The sequence below is a fragment of the Mesoplodon densirostris genome, chromosome X (genome assembly GCF_025265405.1).
Source record: "Mesoplodon densirostris isolate mMesDen1 chromosome X, mMesDen1 primary haplotype, whole genome shotgun sequence".
In the NCBI taxonomy this organism is placed as follows: Eukaryota; Metazoa; Chordata; class Mammalia; order Artiodactyla; family Ziphiidae; genus Mesoplodon; species Mesoplodon densirostris.
The window spans coordinates 23518425-23537222 of NC_082681.1; the positions used below are offsets into that span (position 1 = coordinate 23518425).

Consider the following 18798-nt stretch of genomic DNA (forward strand, 5'->3'; position numbering starts at 1 on the left):
TTACACTCAGCCCCTCACCCTACTCCTCCCACAACTCTTAAAATCCTGCTTAGGAATACTCTCACAGAAAGTCTGGGAAGCACGAACTCTTTTTGCCAGCATCCTGCTCTCAAGCACGGAAGCCATAATAGCAGGAGACTGTCCGCAGCACCTCGTACAGCATCTAGGACACAGAACTGCACAATATAAAAGCGATTTGGGAAAGAGAGCGCGGAATGATTACTTGTCCTGCAAACAGGGGCTGGGTGGGAAAGAGCCAGCAATGTGTAAAAGACGGAAGTCCACTCCGAATCTGGGAAGCCAGGTGCGCTGGCTGGACCTACGGAAATACTGGAAGTGAACTCCAGCCAGAGAACCGGGAAAGCTTAGTACCTAGTAATTAGTGGCCTAAAACAGAAGAACAAACTGCGGTGCTGGGGCCACGCTTTGTGAGGTGCCGTTACAGGTTCCCGCCATCGACAGAGCGGCAACACCGGCCACAACCGCTAGGCAGAGCGGCCCCACCGGTCCCTCCTTGGACAGCTTTTGAGCTCGCTTAGCGGAACGCGTTGCTATCAACCTGCAGAAACTTGCAAGCAACTCAGCCTGGGGTCTTGCCAAGTGTTCGGACAGCTAGGCGCATGCGCACAGCTTCTCCCCGTGCGGACCAATCGCAATGCGGCGCTGAGCGTTACGCCTGCGCAGTAGGCCTCCAGTCGCGCTTGCGCTTCCCCTTCCCCCGCTCTAGAAGGCCGGCCTAGCTGTCCAATGCCCACCCGGAGCTGGGAGGAGGAGCCTACGTAGAGTGCGTGTGAAGGGAGCCGGGGGAACGGGCCAAGGACCACGGTGTTTGACCTGTCGGTCGGTGCTTAAGAAGAAAGGAAAGGAGGAGGAGGTCCAGAGTAACGGTTGCCGAAATGTACCGGTGTGGAGGCCTGGCGGCGGGTGCTTTGAAGCAGAAGCTGGCGCCCTTGGTGCGGACAGTGTGCTTCCGAGGCCCGAGGCAGAGGAACCGGCTCCCAGGTGACTGACCCATCCCGGGCAAACCCCACCTTGAAGACCAAGGGCCTGGGTTCTACAGGCTCCCTATGCCTCTCAGGCCTTCCCTCCCCACCCCACCCCCACCCCTGGGGAAAAACTATAAACACACTCACAGTCGCGTGAATTCCGAATTGGCGGGATCCAAACCGTGAGTTTCGCAAGCCGTGCCGGCCTGACCTTCAAGGGATTTGAGCCCAGTAGTCGGCTTGAGGCCTTTTACTGGGAGGGTTTGCTATTCAGGGATAACAGAACAGCTGGCTGTCTCGTATTGTCCAATGCCACCTCCCGGCCACCCCCAGTCTGCCTTTTTAGAGCAATGAGGTGAAGTAGACTTTGTCATTTATCCATTGAGAGACTTTAAGCAGGACACTTAAGCCCTACGCCTCAGTTCCTTCTGTAAATGAGCATATTACCTGCCTACCTTCCAAACCCCAGATCAGATTCATAGATTTGAGTGCCCTGTGAAACAGAAACAGTGCAATCAGTGCAAGTAAGGGGTCAGTCCGCCGTGCGCCAGCCACCGGGAAGAGCTGGCCTAGAATTAGTCTGAGATGCCTGGTCAGTGTAATTCTTGGTAGTCTCAACGCTTTGAAGAAACAGTTTGCAGAAAGCATTGTATTTGCCCTCCATGAAGTTGTTTCAACAAATTTTAGAGCTAGAAGGGATTTCGTAGTGAAGTTCAACCCACTCATTTTATAGATAATAAACCGAGGCACAGAGAGGTGAAATTGCTTGCTCAAGGTCACATACCTAAGTAACAGGCAGAGCAAAGGTTAGTTTGCCAGTCTCTAGGTCCCTAATCCTCTTTCCCCAACTCCACACTGCTTCCTAAAGTTTGACCTCAAAAGGTTAAGGATGAATCTGGTTCCCCTTTAGCCCATTGGGCATCAGATTCCTTGAATTTATCTAAGCATGTCTTGAGCCTGCTGATTTCCAACCTGCACATTTCAGGGGGGTAAAGAGTTATCCACCTGTAGGAGGTACTGTTTTGTTGTTCTTGTTGTTGTTGTTGTTGTTGTTGTTTTTTTTTTTTATCAATCATCTTTGAATGGCCACCCGAGGATATTCACATTTGCTATGTCAGTGTGGAACTGCCTTGAGGCCTTTTCAATTTGGAACTGCCTTCTGGGTGCTTTAAAAAAAAAGTGGAAAATATTTCTCTTAGATTGTGAGAGTCTTCGGGAATGTGCATTTGAATAGTTTTTCCAGTTGCTATGCCTCAAGAAAATGTTTCCTGATGGGTGTACCTGAGGTATGTTCTAAGACATGTTGCTTTGGGAACTTAAAAACCAGATTAGATTTTAAAAACTAACGTCCTGTCTATGATGTCATCTGTATGAGTTCTGTGCATTGAAATGAGGATGCTCTATGTAAGTTGGACAGGAATTTAGGTAAGCTGAAGATTTTCATCCACACTGGGCTTTCAAACTTTGTGTGCTTATTTTGCTTAAAACTCACAACTTTTGCCAGCATTCTGAAGTCTGACCTAAAGTTCTCATCAATTAAGTATGGATTTGCAAAGGTAAATTGATTTATGAGACATTTGAGGTGGTTGATGATATTAGAACTACTGAAAAATACTCACTGAAAATGTTCTTTTCCATTGCATGACTTTATTTTAAGGCAGTCTGCTGTAGAATATATTCTGACTTCTCGACATATCCATCATTTCTTTGTATACACTTACTTTGTCCTTTGGCCAAGCACCGGAGTATAACATCATTACCTTTAGCAGTGGGTGGGGGTGGTTACAATTTCAAAAAGAAATGCTTCTGTCATTTAAGGAATCAACCTTGTTTTCTGGCTTGATTACTGATTGCTTTTAATCTGGTTTCTTTTGCACATAGCAGCATTTACATATGTTTTTGCATAGTTCAGGAAGAGGCATTGTTTGTTGATATGCCATTTCCCCTCCTTTTTTCCCTTCCTCCCCACTAGTTCTTTGCCAGGATTATAGCAAACTTTAAACCTCCCTTGAAACGTCTCATCCACATCTGTCACCATTGTCAGGTTCATTTCCATTATATGTTGCCTTTTACCTTAAAACCATAATTGCTACTATTTGTTTATTTACTTTATTTGGATGCTCTGCCTCTTTCCAGAAATGATTAAAGGTAATTAATAGTCACCACTTTATATCTGCATTCAGCACTGAGCAGATTGGTTAGGTAGTAGATATTTTCTGTTCTGTACTATTTTTTTTTTTTTTTTGCGGTATATGGGCCTCTCACTGTTGTGGCCTCTCCCGTTGCGGAGCACAGGCTCCGGACGCACAGGCCCAACGGCCATGGCTCACGGGCCCAGCCACTCCGCGGCATGTGGGATTTTCCCAGACCGGGGCACGAACCCGTGTCCCCTGCATCGGCAGGCGGACTCTCAACCACTGCGCCACCAGGGAAGCCCCTGTTCTGTAGTATTTTATTTGGTTATCAAACATTGTGCCACCGATGTGATCAGACTGATCACCGACCCCTGAGGTGAGGGTCAAATGTTTGAACATTTTTCTCTGTTCAGAATCCTTCTCACCTCTTTAAAAAGGAAACTGGACATCTTGTGGGCAAGGATCCAGGCTTCCTGGACACTGCCAAATGACACTTTCTTTGAAGCCTAGAAGATGAGCCTTTACCCACTCTTTCTGCTGAGGCAAAACTTTCCAGAAGAAAATTTTAGCAAGTCAGCATTTTCTGCAACCAATTAGTATGTTGTATTTTCTAGACATTTTCTAATATTTTAAGGGAGTTGTTGCATATTGTAAGTTTTATGTTTCCAAAACTTGCCTGGTCATATAAATTGAGTGGAGGGCCAACCCTAAAAGTACTGAATGAGAATCTCTAGGAGAGAGCCTTGGGAATTTATATTTATATTTAACAAGCCCCTTGATGTAATTCATATGATCAGGCAAGTTTGGAAACTACTGTTCTGATGAATAATGACTCTTTCCCTTCCATTCTTCTGACCTAAGGATTAAAAACCAAACTGAGCAGTCTTGAGTCTCCTGTGATTTGTGTCAAGTTCATTTTCTGATATTCAGAATAGTAGCAGCCATTCTCCCCTCCTAAACTATACACTATCTGAGACAGGAGTTATGTCATATTTATTTTTGTGTCCTCAGCATTTTGTACAGTCTCTGGTACGTGGTGAATTCTCAGTGACTGAACCCTAGTACTGTGAAGGACTTAACTTTGCAAAATAGAGTTAGATTTTTTTTTCTGTCATCTAAATCATTTTTCTTCTGGTGCCTTCAGAGTGTTTCACACAAGAGGCATCGAACTACAATGGACAGATCATCTAGGCTTGTCCTATCCTGTGTTTTATCCATGTCAGAAAAATAAGTTTGACATTCAGAAACAAGATTCAAGAGCATATAGACCTCTTAACCACTTGAGATTCCTAGGTGCCTCAATTGTGTGGATGTATTTCTGGAAAAGGCCTTCTGGGAGTATGGAAAAACAGGAGATTATGAAATCTAAAGAAATGAATTTGCTAATTTAGGTACTATTCTAATGCTAGCCTGTGGTATTTGAAGTTACTAATTTATTATTAAGCAGCCTGTACAATGGGATATGGCCAAAACTTCTTTGCAAAGAATTCTTCAAAATGTTCAGTCCTTATCAGTAGAACTGGGAAGAATTTCTATTTCCTTATTTTATTCATTAATTCAAGAAATATTTCTTGAGCAGACACCTATAGGAATTGAATCTTTGCACGATATACTGAATATAGACAATAATGTTGTATTATATTATCAGACTTGCTAAGAGACTAGATCTTAATTATTCCAACCACTAAAAAGAAATGATAATTATATGACACAGTAGAGGTTCTAATTATCGCTAAAATGGCAATCATATTATTATGTATAAATGATCAAATTTAAAAAGAAAGAATTGAATCCTAAATGTGAGGAAGGAAGCTCTACCTCTGTACATGTGGTCTGACTGCAGAAAATCTAAAACAAGTAGATTGGGGCAATGAGAAGTCAAGGAGTAAGGTGGCTTTCCCACATTAATAAGACAAGTGAAAAGGCATGTTTCAGTCATAATGTAAAATCTCCTAAGACTTTGAGGCTATGGGGGGAAAGGTGTGGGAATAATTTTATAGGTAAAAGAAGATTGGAGGGAAAATATGAACATCCATACAATATTATCACCTTTTACAAAATTAAAGTCACTAGGTATGTAAAAAGTTGGTTTGTTAATGACAGTATTGTATTATATTTCTTTTCAAACAATAGTTTAAATGTAAACCCATTTACTTTGTAAAAAATCAATTTACTTTTTTTAAAACATCTTTATTGGAGTATAATTGCTTTACAACGTTGTGTTAGTTTCTGCCATATAACAAAGTGAATCAGCTATATGTATACATATGTCCCCGTATCCCCTCCCTCTTGCATCTCCCTCCCACCCTCCCTATCCCACCCCGCTAGGTGGTCACGTAGCACCGAGCTGATCTCCCTATGCTTTGCGGCTGCTTCCCACTAGCTATCTAGTTTACATTTCGTAGTGTATATATGTCCATGACACTCTCTCACTTCGTCTCAGCTTCCCCTTCCCTGTGTCCTCAAGTCCATTCTCTATACGTCTGCGTCTTTATTCCTGTCCTGCCCCTAGGTTCTTTAGCACCTTTTTTTTTTTTTAGAGAAATGCAAGTCAAAACTACAATGAGGTATGACGGTCAGAATGACCATCATCAAAAAAAAAATCTACAAACAATCAGTGCTGGAGAGGGTGTGGAGAAAAGGGAACCCTCTTGCACTGTTGGTTGGGAATGTGAATTGATACAGCCTCTATGGAGAACAGTATGGAAGTTCCTTAAAAAACTAAAAATAGAACTGCCATATGACCCAGCAATCCCACTACTGGGCATATACCCTGAGGAAACCAATTTACTTTTAAATGTCTTTTTTTGTGTGTGCAAACTGAGGCCAGAACTGCTGAACTTACCCAAATCTACACCTTTAGTTTTATGTTTGTGAAAAGCAAGCAAAATCAGAATATTATATTAAATTATTATATTAAAGCAAAGTTATTATTATTTCTGTATTTAGGATCTTCTAGAGGGATAAACGGAATTTTAAAAGCATTTATTTTCAGTAAAAAAAAAAACTTGGAGTGAAGGTAAGGGACAAAACTAAATTCTTTGTACTAAGCCATGTGGAACTTTTTCTACCCAGTTTCATTTCCTAAGCTCTGAGAGTTGTCAGTTTCTATTTCTGATGCTTCATCGTTTTTATGAACTTCTGAAAATCAAAAGCTTGCCCAGATCGAGATAAGCTTCTCCACTCTTGCACATGTTTTTATTTTAGTGATTTGTTGTTATTTCCAAATATAAGCCCTTTTATTTCATGTGGTGATGAAGAATTCTAAAACAGGTAAGAAATAAAAAACAGTAGAGAAAAATACATTTCCAGTTCTAAGAATATAGGTCCGTAGTCTCTTATCTATAATCTAGAAATCAAAATAGGACTAAAAATCAAGTTTTTATAACTCATTTGTCAGTGAAACCTGACCTGAACTGGAGAGAAGCTACTTAGAGTCTTTTGTTTATTCCACTCAGTGTGCTTGGTCATAGAAACACTAATGTGTGTGACTGGGTTGCTGCCCCTTACTGTGTTGGGTGTTACTATACGGTGTATGCATTATATACTTAAAACCTAACAATTCCAAGTTCTGGAATGCACATGTTCCCAAGGATTTCATTTCAGGTAAGAGACTGCAGCCCTGTTTTGGACTTGTTTTTACCCCTCTGAGCCCTGTAATTGTGAAAGCAAGGGGGAAAACTCCCTATTTCACATCTCTGCAAGTACATATGGAATAGCTACCGGCGCCGTTCTGTTTGTCTTTTAAAGCTTGGTCAGACCAGAACATATATACTTGCCTCTAGACCAGTGATTCTCAAAGTGTAGACTGGCAGCATCAGCATCACCTGGGAACTTGTTAGAAATGTACATTCTTGAGCCCTATCCCAGATCCTCCAACTCAGAGACTCTGGGGGTAGGTCTGGCCATCCATGTTTTAACAAACCCTCCAGGGGATTCTGAAGCACACTCAAGTTTTAGAAACACTGTTCTAGATCAGGATTGGCAAACTACAGCCCACAGGCCAAACCCACATGCTTTCGTATGCCCCTTGAGCTAAAATTGTTTTTTACATTTTTCAGATGGCTGAAAAAAAGTGTTAATAGACTATTTTTTGAAAAATTTTTTAAATTCACCTTTCAGTGTCCATTAACAAAGTTTTATTGGGACACAGTCACGCCCATTCATTTATATGTTATGGCTTTTGTGCAACATCAGCAGAATTGAGTAGTTGCAGCAGACACCATGTGACCTGCAAACCTGAAAATATTTTCTATCTGGTTCTTTACAGAAAAAGTTTTGCAAACCCCTGTTCTAGGTCAATAGTCAACACGAGGAATATCACAAGCAGAGAAGGTGCTGAGACCTTCTTCCTTCATCTGAAAATGCCAGCATCCGCCTGGAGAAAGAAGTCTATGAAACTCTTACATTTCCATGTGTGAGCGTTGTTATGATCCTCAGATTCTTACATAGCTGTACCGAGTTTTTACATCAACATAATCTTTGTATTATTTTGGAGGACTGAGAGCCAAGTATTGATAGTTGGTAGATATTTTAAATTTTGTCATTGTAAAAAATATTTCATAGTCCAAAATTCTTCAGTTCTTTGGGGGAGATAAATTCACCTAATTTTTTTTTTTTCTGGTTTTCTTCTAAGCTTTACCATTTCTGTCTTCTAGGACACATTACCTTTCACACAAGACTAAACTGTATTCTCGTTAGATTGTGTTGCAGGAGTTTATTATTTTGTGCAAGGTTTGAGCCAGCCATTTAGACTACTCCTTAAGTAGTTGTTAGCGTGTCCCAGGTAGTCTGTAGTTAACTTGTTATATCTATCTATTCAGTCATCTCTCCATGTTTACTTCATTTACGGTGAAGATGTGAAGAGAGAGGTATTTGATGAACTGCCCGTGTGTTTTTCATTACCTTTTCTGGAAGCTATAAATTCCTCCCTGGACAGCATTAAATTGTACTGTTAAAACTCCAACAACGTCAGAGTGTGCATTCTGATATCTGTTGTATTCGTGTGTACAGTTTTGAAGATTTTTTTCCCTTGGTCATTTGACAGTGAGTATCACACAGCCCAATGGCCAGTTAAGTCTTTACTTGTACAGTGCATTAATGTTTAGTCATAAACATGTATTAACTATTTTATTTTTGTATGTGTGTGTCTTAATAAATTGTGTTCCTTAGGCAACTTGTTCCAGCGATGGCATGTTCCTCTAGAACTCCAGATGACAAGACAAATGACTAGCTCTGGTGCATCAGGGGGCAAAATCGATAATTCTGTATTAGTCCTTATTGTGGGCTTATCAACAATAGGAGCTGGTGCATATGTAAGTAGAAAAGCAGCTTGTGTAAAGAAGCTGCCAAACAGCTCCCATTAATAGACTCAGTACTACTCTGCTTTAAGACTTTTACAACTAATTCTCCTTTCTCCTTTTGGAAAAATTTCCAAAAAGCCTTCTTCAAAGTGCCTACTGTCTAATATCCTATGAGAGCCAATTTGGGAATGACTGAAATTTAATCTCACGTTGATTATCTTTGCTTTTTTCACTTGTCTTTTTACTCTTTACTTGAAGGCCTCTGCGTTTTCTTAGATTTGACTAATCCACAAAATTGTACCTTTTCTCTTCGATGTGACACACTAACCTGTGAATATGGTCAAAATTCATTGCAGCTCCTTAGCACAATATTTGATTTTGACCCATTTGTCAAATATTTTATTTTTCCTTAGTTTGGGATAATAAACATTTAAAAACAACAACCTTCAATCTGGCATTCCTGAAAGGAAAACTATCCCTGAATCTCACCCAAATACTAAATTATAGAAGTAGGCCTAGTATCTCCAGTTTTAGGATGGAGTTTGTGTGAGGTGAGAAATATGGTTTAAACTGCTATGTAGTAGTACCACAATAATATCTCCTTAAATGAACTCTGATCAGCTTAGCTGGTCACAGAGGAGTTATTCTGTGGGCATTTTTCTTTACCTTGGCAGGGTTTACTGTGACTAAGCAGATCAGTCTAAAGTTGGATCATGTAAGGCTGAGTGAACCAACTTAGATAACACCTAGTAGCACCCTTGATTGAAGGAAGCTGTTTGTTTTACTTATTGAGAGCAAATGGTTGGATGACATTACAGTTTTAGTTCTTTCTACCCTGGTAAGACGGTGAACTTATCTTTGTTACTTGATCTAGGTTAAAAAAAGGGGGGGGCATGAAAATTATTTGAAGCTACTTAGATGATCATTCCCTGACCTAACTCCCAAGTGCACAAGAAAAGTAGACAGCTCTTACCAGTTGTGGGTCAAATCAGAGTAAGAAATAGGTGAGCTCTGTCTGATAACAGACTTTGAGGAAATATACATTCTCCTCCATTCCTGGAGCAGCATTTTTTTCTTTTTTAGCACAGGGTAACCAAAAATGCTTCCCTGCCTTCGTGTTGAATGTTTCTTCGTTAATGCTTAGTGCTTTTTCTATTTCCTTTTGTTTCTTTCTTGGCCTTATCTTTACCTACAGTTGTGCAGTGTCATCACCTAGGATCCCCTTCTAGATCACTAGCGTCTACAGGTGCTTCTGGGAAAGATGGCAGCAGCCTAGTATACTTCTTAATTGTAGGAGCAACAGTCACTGGGGCAGGAGTTTATTATGTAAGATACTTACAGTAAAATATATTTTGGGGTAGGGTGGGTGAGACCATGGCACTAATGAAAATGTGATCCATTAGAAACAATGAAGTATTCACAGCATGTGCTTTCTAGGTGTTTATTAAAGGGACATTGTCAGTCACTAGGGAGTCCTCCGGTCTCATTCTTCAGACTGTGGAAGTCTTACCAGATATATCTAAAGCTGTACATTTAATGATTATTATAAATCCTCATCATCAACCCTTCCTTTGAAACGTTTGCCAATTTCATAATTCTTTTTTTTATGATGCTAAATTATATTGTGCTTTAGTGCTGCATACCTAACAAGACAGTCTCAAAGAGTAAACATTGAATGCAAGTAAAGGTAACTTGAACACCATTTTGAATCATTTTAGGTAAAATGTAATTTTTGTGTTTTGTGGGAAACAATAAATTAACCCTACTTTTATTGTGAAAAGGCATTTTATTGAATGCTTCGGAGGAGGTCCAAAAAGCCATAGAAATTGCAGTGTTCTTCCCGCTCATCCCCAGCCTCTATTTCAAGTAAATTCATTTGGCAGTGTCCCTTTTGTAATCTGTAATTTGGTCAAACTAGTGGCTGAAGTGGTACAAGCTAATGCATTCGTGTGGATTGCTTTCTTAAATGCCTCTCTTATAATTCAGATACTACCGTCTAAACCTTAACTTTTCCATTTTATAGCTCTCTCAACTTTTCCCATCAGTTCCACCCCATTCATTCAGAAATAGATTTAAATTGTTTGCATCTGATATGTTTGTAACAGTTGAAAGCTATTAAACCTCTGGTTTACGTTGCTGTACCAGAGTTGGATGGCCTCCACAGAGCTGGCCAGGCGAATCTCTTAATGCCAGGCCACAAGATAGGGCCACTCACTGTTGCTTTCTCCTGCCTAGAAATGTCTGTGAAGCACAAGTTCCTCTCAAGCCATTCAGTTAAATGCCTCATTGCCCTCTGGGTTTATCCAACACTGGTAATAATAAAGCTGCTATATTATAGTGATTTCAGATTAAATGATAAGCTTTTGTCTACCAAACTATTTTGTATAGTTTTATATTACATTTTAAATAATGAGGTGGCTTAGATTTGTCAGTGAGCAGAGTCAAGGTGGCCTTTAGAATATTTAATGAGATTTAGTATTTGGGCCCTTTGCCATTGTTCAACTGATAGGACCACATTGCCTGGCCCAGAAAATGAACTGTTTCCTTTCATATTCCTTTAAGATGAATATATGGTGTTATATTCATCTGTTGAGGAAAGTTGTCTGCTAACATATTTCATAAGTTTGTAGTTTTTCTTAACCTGACATGTATTCATGTCACTAACTGAAAATCTGTGCAATCTGGGGAGACAGAAACACTCGGGGGAAAAAGGTAAATTTTTATTTAGTATGTCTGTAAACTTATTTTTATATTGGAACATTTACTTAAAAGCTGAATATATAAATATATATGTATATAAATATGCGACAAACCTCTTTCTTGTCCTTTCCCCACTAAACCTCAAGCTATTTCTTGGTTTGCTCTTCCCTTCGTGTGTGAAGCCATTAGGAGGTATGAGAGGCCCTAGGCTATTTTTGGATATCCCTCTCAGTGTGAACATGACCCCAGTTTATTTCTCTGTTCACTCACACTGACCAGCTTAAGCCGTCTTTTTAGGTAAACGTCTCTTTCTTAAAATAAATATTTTTTTAAGGAATGGGTAAATGCTGGACTTGTGTATGATATCTGATGCCAAGATAAAAAAACTTTCTTCCTGAAATTAATGTTAGTTGAATTCAATTTATGAATTTGATGAATTTAGTGGTAAATTCAAGGAATAACCATTATCTTTTAACATACAGTACTTAATTTTCTAGTCCATTCATATCATATGTTAGATGTTTCCAGGCTCATAAATGTCAAGTCCAGGTCTGAGAGTCCAGGTTCCTTATTGCAGCACATTGCCTAGTGGGCTGCTTTGTAAGGGGCTCATAGAAGTATTCTTAGAACATGTTTTATGATACTTCCTCTGATTGTCCTTACTTTCTCCTCCAATTAATTAACAATCTGGGATTTCAACTGACATATGGTCACTTAAATTCCTATCTTATTGACCCTGTGGGGTACAAAAGAGCAAAAGTGTTGTAATGCAAACAAGTCATTCTTGCCTACTGCTTTTTAAAAAATCTTCAATAAATTCTGATGCTGTATTTAAAAAAAATAACTAGTCAGTGCTAAGGTACCCTTCTTCAGTTTGAAAGGATAGAGAAGATAGTATATTTGAAATACAGTAGGTGCTTAATAGAGATGTTTGCCCATTAAGTATCCGAGTGTCATAAAAGGATAGGCCATTGAGGGAAAGATGGGTTACTCTATAAGACTAGGCATACAGGCAGACATGCTTCAGGGCATTATCTAAGTACTTAGCGAAACTTGGGACATCTACCAAGAAAACCTATGTCCCAGCTTCCTACTCAGGACCATATAGATTGGTTTCACAGGTAGTATCCAGCATAGTCCAAAACCCCTTTTATAAAGTTTAGCTCTTCCTAGCACTTTATTCTTCCAGTATAAAATGTTTTTCTTTTTTCTTTAGCTGTACCTTCAGAATTAAATATGAGGAAAATTCTTCACATATAGCCTAAGGAAATCTGAAACTGCAACATTTCCTTCTGCTTACGTGTATTCTTTCCACACCAAGTGTGTACACACTCGGTATTTTTTATTTCTTAAGAAAATAATTTTTGCCTTAGTGATTCTAACATAGAAGAACTTACCTCATGTAGACAAAAGTTTCTCATTTAATCGAAAGATAATGAACGTTACTTCTGGTATGAGCTAGCTAGCTGTATGATGAAATAAATTTTCTCCATGTTTGGGTCTTCAGGCCTACAAGACAATAAAAGATGACCAAAAAAGATACAATGAAAGAATTTCAGGGTTAGGGCTGACACCAGAAGAGAAACAGAAAAAGGCCACATCATCTGGTGAGTATGATTTGAGACTCAGTATATAAAGGGAAAGTTATAAACAATTTGGGTGCTATGCTTTTCAGGTATACTGTTTAGACACGATGATGCTGTGAGATTGTAAGCTTCCAGAAACTATGGTATTACCCCAGACCGGGGAGCAATTTGTTACAGTGTTTGACTGTAATTTGGGTTTGAGAATAAAATTAGTGATAATTATGATTGGTTGTTTTTCTTTATATTAGACTCTTAAGGGCAAGCTTTAAATAAAAAATGCAAGCTTGGCAAGGAAAATTATTGGAAAAGAGATGAAGCCCCTTTTTTTTCCATGAGGACATTCTTTTGGTCTGTTTTGTTCCCCTTTTGAGTCTTTGGAGTTTCAATTTGTTAAAGATACATTTGTTTCCCTAAAGCATATAGGTCTAGCCATCACTTCCATCCCACACATCTGGCCTGATTTTTCAGAGAGGAATGTTTTAATCCTTTAATAAGCCCCACGACTCTGGGTAGGCGATTTCCATTGCTTTCCTTCATACCACCTCCTTAGTTTTGAACATTGTTTAATAATCCACAATTGATCTGCTGAGTTTTCCCCCTTTATTGCTAACAAAAGGTGAAACTGAACTTGATATGTTCCTGTTGGTCATTAAGAAATTAATGGGAAGGGCAGAAGCTTTCTAATATATACTTTCTCATATATTTTAGAAATAGCTAAACACTAAGCTAGGTTCTAGTTCTGAGAGACTTAGTGAATGAATGACATTGGCCAAATTATTCACCTCTTTTTTGGGTATTTTTCACTTATGAAATGAAAGGGATGCTTCCTTCTCCTATACTATCAGAATGCAATGAAATTTGATAAGATTAATGTAGCTGCAGTGTTTTGCTAGCTTTTTATGTAAAGGATTGAGTCAAGTGCAGGGTGTTTTTTGGGTTTTTTTTGCGGTACACGGGCCTCTCACTGCTGTGGCCTCTCCCGTTGCGGAGCACAGGCTCTGGATGCGCAGGCGCAGTGGCCATGGCTCATGGGCCCAGCCGCTCCGCGGCATGTGGGATCCTCCCGGACCAGGGCACAAACCCATGTCCCCTGCATCGGCAGGCGGACTCTCAACCACTGCGCCAGCAGGGAAGCCCTTTTTTTTTTTTTTTTTTAATAGTGGTAAGGAGTTGTCTGAGACTTAAAAAAATTCACCCTGTCTGGTCTTTTTCTTACAGCTCCAGAAGGAGAGCCAGTTCCTGAAGTCAGGGTACCAAGTCACATTCCATTCCTGCTCATCGGTGGAGGCACTGCTGCTTTTGCTGCAGCCAGATCCATCCGGGCTCGGGATCCTGGGGCCAGGGTAAGGCACATACTGTCTTGCTTGGCATGGAGGGCGCAGTCTGCAAGCACTTAGCCAATGTGAACACTTTATTTGCCTCTTAAATGACTTGGCTCTGATAAGTATCATTGTTTCATGTCTAAAGGTACTAATCGTATCTGAAGATCCTGAGCTGCCATACATGAGACCTCCTCTTTCAAAAGAACTGTGGTTTTCAGATGATCCAAATGTCACAAAGACACTGCGATTCAAACAATGGAATGGGAAAGAGAGGAGGTCTGTTCACTTATGTAAAATGGGTCCGACCAGCAACTTCAGCTAAGCACAAAGAGTAGGTCAGGATTTTGCATGAACCACATGTAGCGAGTAGGACAGATGACTTGGCTGCACACTGGAGTCCGCTGTGGTACACACTTGGTATAGCTTAGAGGCAACAACAGGCTGTAGTGGCAAGAGTCCTGGATTCTGTTAACCAGACCTACCAACAACTGAAGATGTAATGTTGGCCTCTGAAGCACTAATGCTCCTGTTTCCAGGACCTTTGTGTTAGACTTCTGTAGTGAAGAGCAGCTCAGCCTGTGTTGTCACTTCTTCACACCTGCCTAGGCATGTCCCATAAAAGCAAAAAAAAAAAAAAAAAAAGAAACTGTTCGGTGGCACTTCCTTGGATGCCCTAGGAAGCACTTAGAATTGGGGGTATATGGCTTCCCTGGTGGCGCAGTGGTTGAGAGTCCGCCTGCCCATGCAGGGGACATGGGTTCGTGCCCTGGTCCGGGAGGATCCCACATGCCGCGGAGCGGCTGGGCCCGTGAGCCACGGCCGCTGAGCCTGCGCGTCCGGAGCCTGTGCTCTGCAACGGGAGAGGCCACAGCAGTGAGAGGCCCGCGTACCGCAAAAAAAAAAAAAAAAAAAAAAGAATTGGGAGTATATAGTGGGAACACTGTAAGGAAGAACCTCTATTAAAATGTTTGCATGAGAGACTTGGAAATACAAGTCAAGAAGCCCTTTCCTTTTAAAAGACTCCTTGGATCTCCTGAGTCCAGTACCATGTTCTTCAGGTATCAATTTTTTTTCTCATTAGTGGATCCCTTTGACACTGGACTAAATTTTATAAATCTACCTGCCTCCCTCACTCGTATTATCATGTCCTATTCTCAGGCAGGATGCATACTTCCACTTATGTTATCCATCCCTTAATTAATATTTCATGGTTACTGTCTACTGTTTGAGGCAAAATCATCTCAGGAGCTAGACCTAGTTATCCATTGACCAGTGCCATTCTGGACAGCTCGTTTGGGTGGATGTGCATACCAGCTCCTTGGACACTCCCCGTGTTCTAACTTTGAAAGGAACCTAAATCCAGAGCAGGGTTTCTCAACCTTGGCACTGCTGACCTTTAGGGTTGGATAATTCTTTGTTTTGGGGGCCTTGTCTGTGCATCGTAGGATGTTTAACAGCATCCCTGGCCTCTACCCACCAGATACCAGAAGCATACTCCCCCAAAGCTATTATAGCCAAAAATGTATCCAGACATTGTCAAATGTCCCTGGTAGGCAAAACTGCTCCCAGTTGAGACTCACTAGCATAAAACACCTCTGTATGAGTAAGTCGCAACCAAGATTTAGTGGCCTTGGAGACTTACTTTAGAAAATGTTCCTAAAAGTTTTCCATGGTGGAAGCAATTTTACTAAAGCTCTGGGGGAAGTCGATAGCAGTTCCAGGTACTTATAATATTTTTTCCCTTTCCTCCGTACAGCATATATTTCCAGCCACCTTCTTTCTATGTCTCTGCTCAGGAGCTGCCTCACATTGAGAATGGTGGTGTGGCCGTCCTCACTGGGAAGAAGGTGAACTAGTAGGCTGCTTCCTTTGTCAGGCTCCACCTATCTGCCCATGTGGGCAGCGAACATGGTGACTTGTATTCCCACTACCATTTATGTCTGTCCTGCCATTGTAGTTCATCAAAGAAAGATCAAGTCATTTTAGGTTTAATATTGCCAGTCTACACTAATTAGTGTGTCTTCCTGGGGAAAGCACTAGTCTCAAGCCTAGAGTAGCAGGCTAGCTAAACTTTCCAGGGGAAGTCAAATCATTGGGGACCGTGACTCTGAAGCTGTTCCTTTTGCTGATTTGCTCCTCTGCCTTTCCTTCTTCTTCCTGTTTTTCCACACTAACATTTCTTTGGGATTATTGATGGCAAGACATTGACAAATGTATATTATTCAGGATAGTAAAATAATTCAGGCATGACATCAGCATGGAAAATATTGTTAGACTTTACAAAGTTGAGTGCCTGAATACTGGGGGCAGTTACAGGAGGGCATTTAGGGTCCAGGGAGGGTTTTGTTTTGTTGTGTTATGTTTTGTTTTTGTTAACAAGAGGGAGGTCTAGAGTGTGTTTGTAAACTAATGGCAATGTTCCAGTAGAGAGGGAAGGGTTATCAGAAGGAATAAAGCCCAGAGTAGATGGGATCCAGAGCACAAGTGGAGGCATTGACCTTTGATAGGGATAGGCCCACTTCTCCTATAAGGGGATGTTAGGCAGAGAAGGTGGATATGGGTTTGTGGATAAGCTGGTAAGAAGACCTTATGTATTAAGTATCACCTATGGGTAAATAGCACACAGGCACTGCCCTCCAGGGGCTAACACTATTAGGCAGAAACATGAACAGATAATCATAACACAGATGTGAAGTAAGAAAGAAACTCAGTATACTGTGGGAATTATTGGGAAGTGTGCCCAGTATAATGATGGTTTCAGGAAAGGCTTGCTGGAGAAGGCAGTCTTACAGAATGAGAAATCTTATGGAATGAAGAGACATTCACCAGATGAGAGAAAAGTGAAAAGCATTCAAGTAAAAAAGAATAGCATAGGGCTTCCCTGGTGGCGCAGTGGTTGAGAGTCCGCCTGCCGATGCAGGGGACACGGGTTCGTGCCCTGGTCCGGGAAGATCCCACATGCCGTGGAGCGGCTGGGCCCGTGAGCCTGCGTGTCCAGAGCCTGTGCTCCGCAACGGGAGAGGCCACAACAGTGAGAGGCCCGCGTACCGCAAAAAAAAAAAAAAAAAAAGAATAGCATAAGCAAAGGCACAAGGGTATGAAAAAGCATGTTTGGTGCAGGGGAACACAAGCAGCTAGGTACCGATAGAGCAGAAAGTTCAGGAGTGGCAGGAGATGAAACTGAGAAGTTGTGCAGGGTCTGATCGTCGAGAGCTCTGTCGTGTGAAAGAGCTTGAGTTTTATCCCATTGGCACTGAGGAGCTGTTGAGTTTTAAACAAGGATATAAAACAGTTGGATTGAATTTTAAGTAATCACTCGGTTGGCTGTGAGGAAGATGGTCTTCAGGGGAACAAGATTAGAAGTAAACCATTTTGAAGACGATTATAATAATCCAGGTGAGAGATGATGGGAGCCCAAATTAGGGCAGTAGTGGTGGTGGTGGTGATGGTGATGGTGGTGGTGATGATGATGAGGAAGAAGATGAAGTAAGCATAGTTTTTTTAAGTGCTTTACGTGTATTACATCATTTTACCCTCACAATAATCTTATGAAGTAGGTACTGTTATTATTTTCATTTTATAGAGAAAGAAATTGAGATGAAAAAGAGGTTAAGTAACTTGCTCAAGATCACATAGTTAATAAGTGGTGGAGACAGAATTTGAGCCCAGATCTCTCTGAAGGGAGAATTCTGATTCCAGAGCCCAAGCTCTTAATTACATCATTGTATAGCTTCCTGACAGAAAGGTGGTGAAGAGCAGGGAACAGACTGACGGCATAAGGCAAACTTGGTAGGGCGTGGTGGCAACTGATTGGAGGCAGAACGTGAGGGAGACGGGGAGGCAGGGATGACTTTCTCATTTCCAGCTTGTGTGGTAGACGCTGGTGCACCCCCAGCTGAGAGAGACATTGCAAGAGGAAGACCTAGTTTAAGGGGGACATAAAATTTCGTTTTGCACTGTTAAGTATTAAATGGAATATCTGTGTGGATATGTCCTAAGGGCAGTTGGATACATGACTATAATGTTCAGAGGAGGGTTCTGGGCTCAGATACAGATTTGGGAGAACTGAGGTAGTCAGAAAAGGAGTGAGGCAAAGATGGAACCCTGAGGAACCGAAATTTCAGGAAACAGCCTTAAGAAAAAAATGTCCAAAAAGGAGACTAGGAAAGAAGTACTAAAAGCATAGGATGAGGAGAACCCAGGGCAGGGGCCAAGGTTGGAGTTTCAAGAAGCAGGATGTGATCCATAGTATTACCGCAGCAAAGGAATCTGCTAGAAAAAGAATCATAAAATGACCCATTACATTTAGATGTTCAGATATCATTGTGAAGTTAGAAAAGAAGATAAACTTCTCTTTCAGAAAGTTTAAATGACAAAACGGAGATGACATTGGACAAAAGCTTGAGGAGGACATAGAATCAAAGGTGGGACATTTAGGATGGGACAGACTTAAACATGTCAGTGGGCTGAGGGGTAAGATGTCAGGAGAGAGATGGGGGAATGAGCAGGTGACTAATAGGGGAATGTTCTGGGAGAGAAAGAAAGGGATGGGGGTCAGGCATAGAAACAGAACAGAAAGGCCACCTCATCCCAGAAGCTGGAAGAAAGGAAGTAAAGTTTTTATTTGGGCGTTGGGAGGTGGGAATCCGTACGGGAAGCTGAGGAAGATCACATCTGATGGCTTTACTTGTTTTTGCAATAAACTAGGACACCAGGTGGTTATCTGAGAGTGAGCAGTTTGAGGGTTGAGTACAGGCGTTGGATTG

The 18798-nt window shown here is 41.1% G+C and overlaps 1 protein-coding gene across 5 annotated transcripts in view; it reads left to right on the top strand.

Annotated features, from left to right (window-relative positions):
• The first annotated feature begins 731 nt into the window (after window positions 1-731).
• The window catches only part of AIFM1 (apoptosis inducing factor mitochondria associated 1), a 31309-nt gene continuing 13242 nt past the window's right edge, over window positions 732-18798 (top strand). For 3 of the 5 annotated variants that reach the window (XR_009530877.1, XR_009530878.1, XM_060087231.1), the window contains exons 1-6: window positions 732-1002; window positions 8294-8436; window positions 12632-12731; window positions 13929-14053; window positions 14178-14308; window positions 15789-15879. Coding sequence is in view for 3 of the 5 variants with exons in the window: in XM_060087231.1 (XP_059943214.1) it covers window positions 897-1002; window positions 8294-8436; window positions 12632-12731; window positions 13929-14053; window positions 14178-14308; window positions 15789-15879 (696 nt within the window). In the remaining 2 variants the exon portion in view is untranslated. Of the gene's footprint in view, window positions 1003-7248; window positions 7539-8293; window positions 8437-9619; window positions 9751-12631; window positions 12732-13928; window positions 14054-14177; window positions 14309-15788; window positions 15880-18798 lie in introns of those variants that run through there. The other 2 variants (XM_060087233.1, XM_060087232.1) reach the window with 2 other exon arrangements.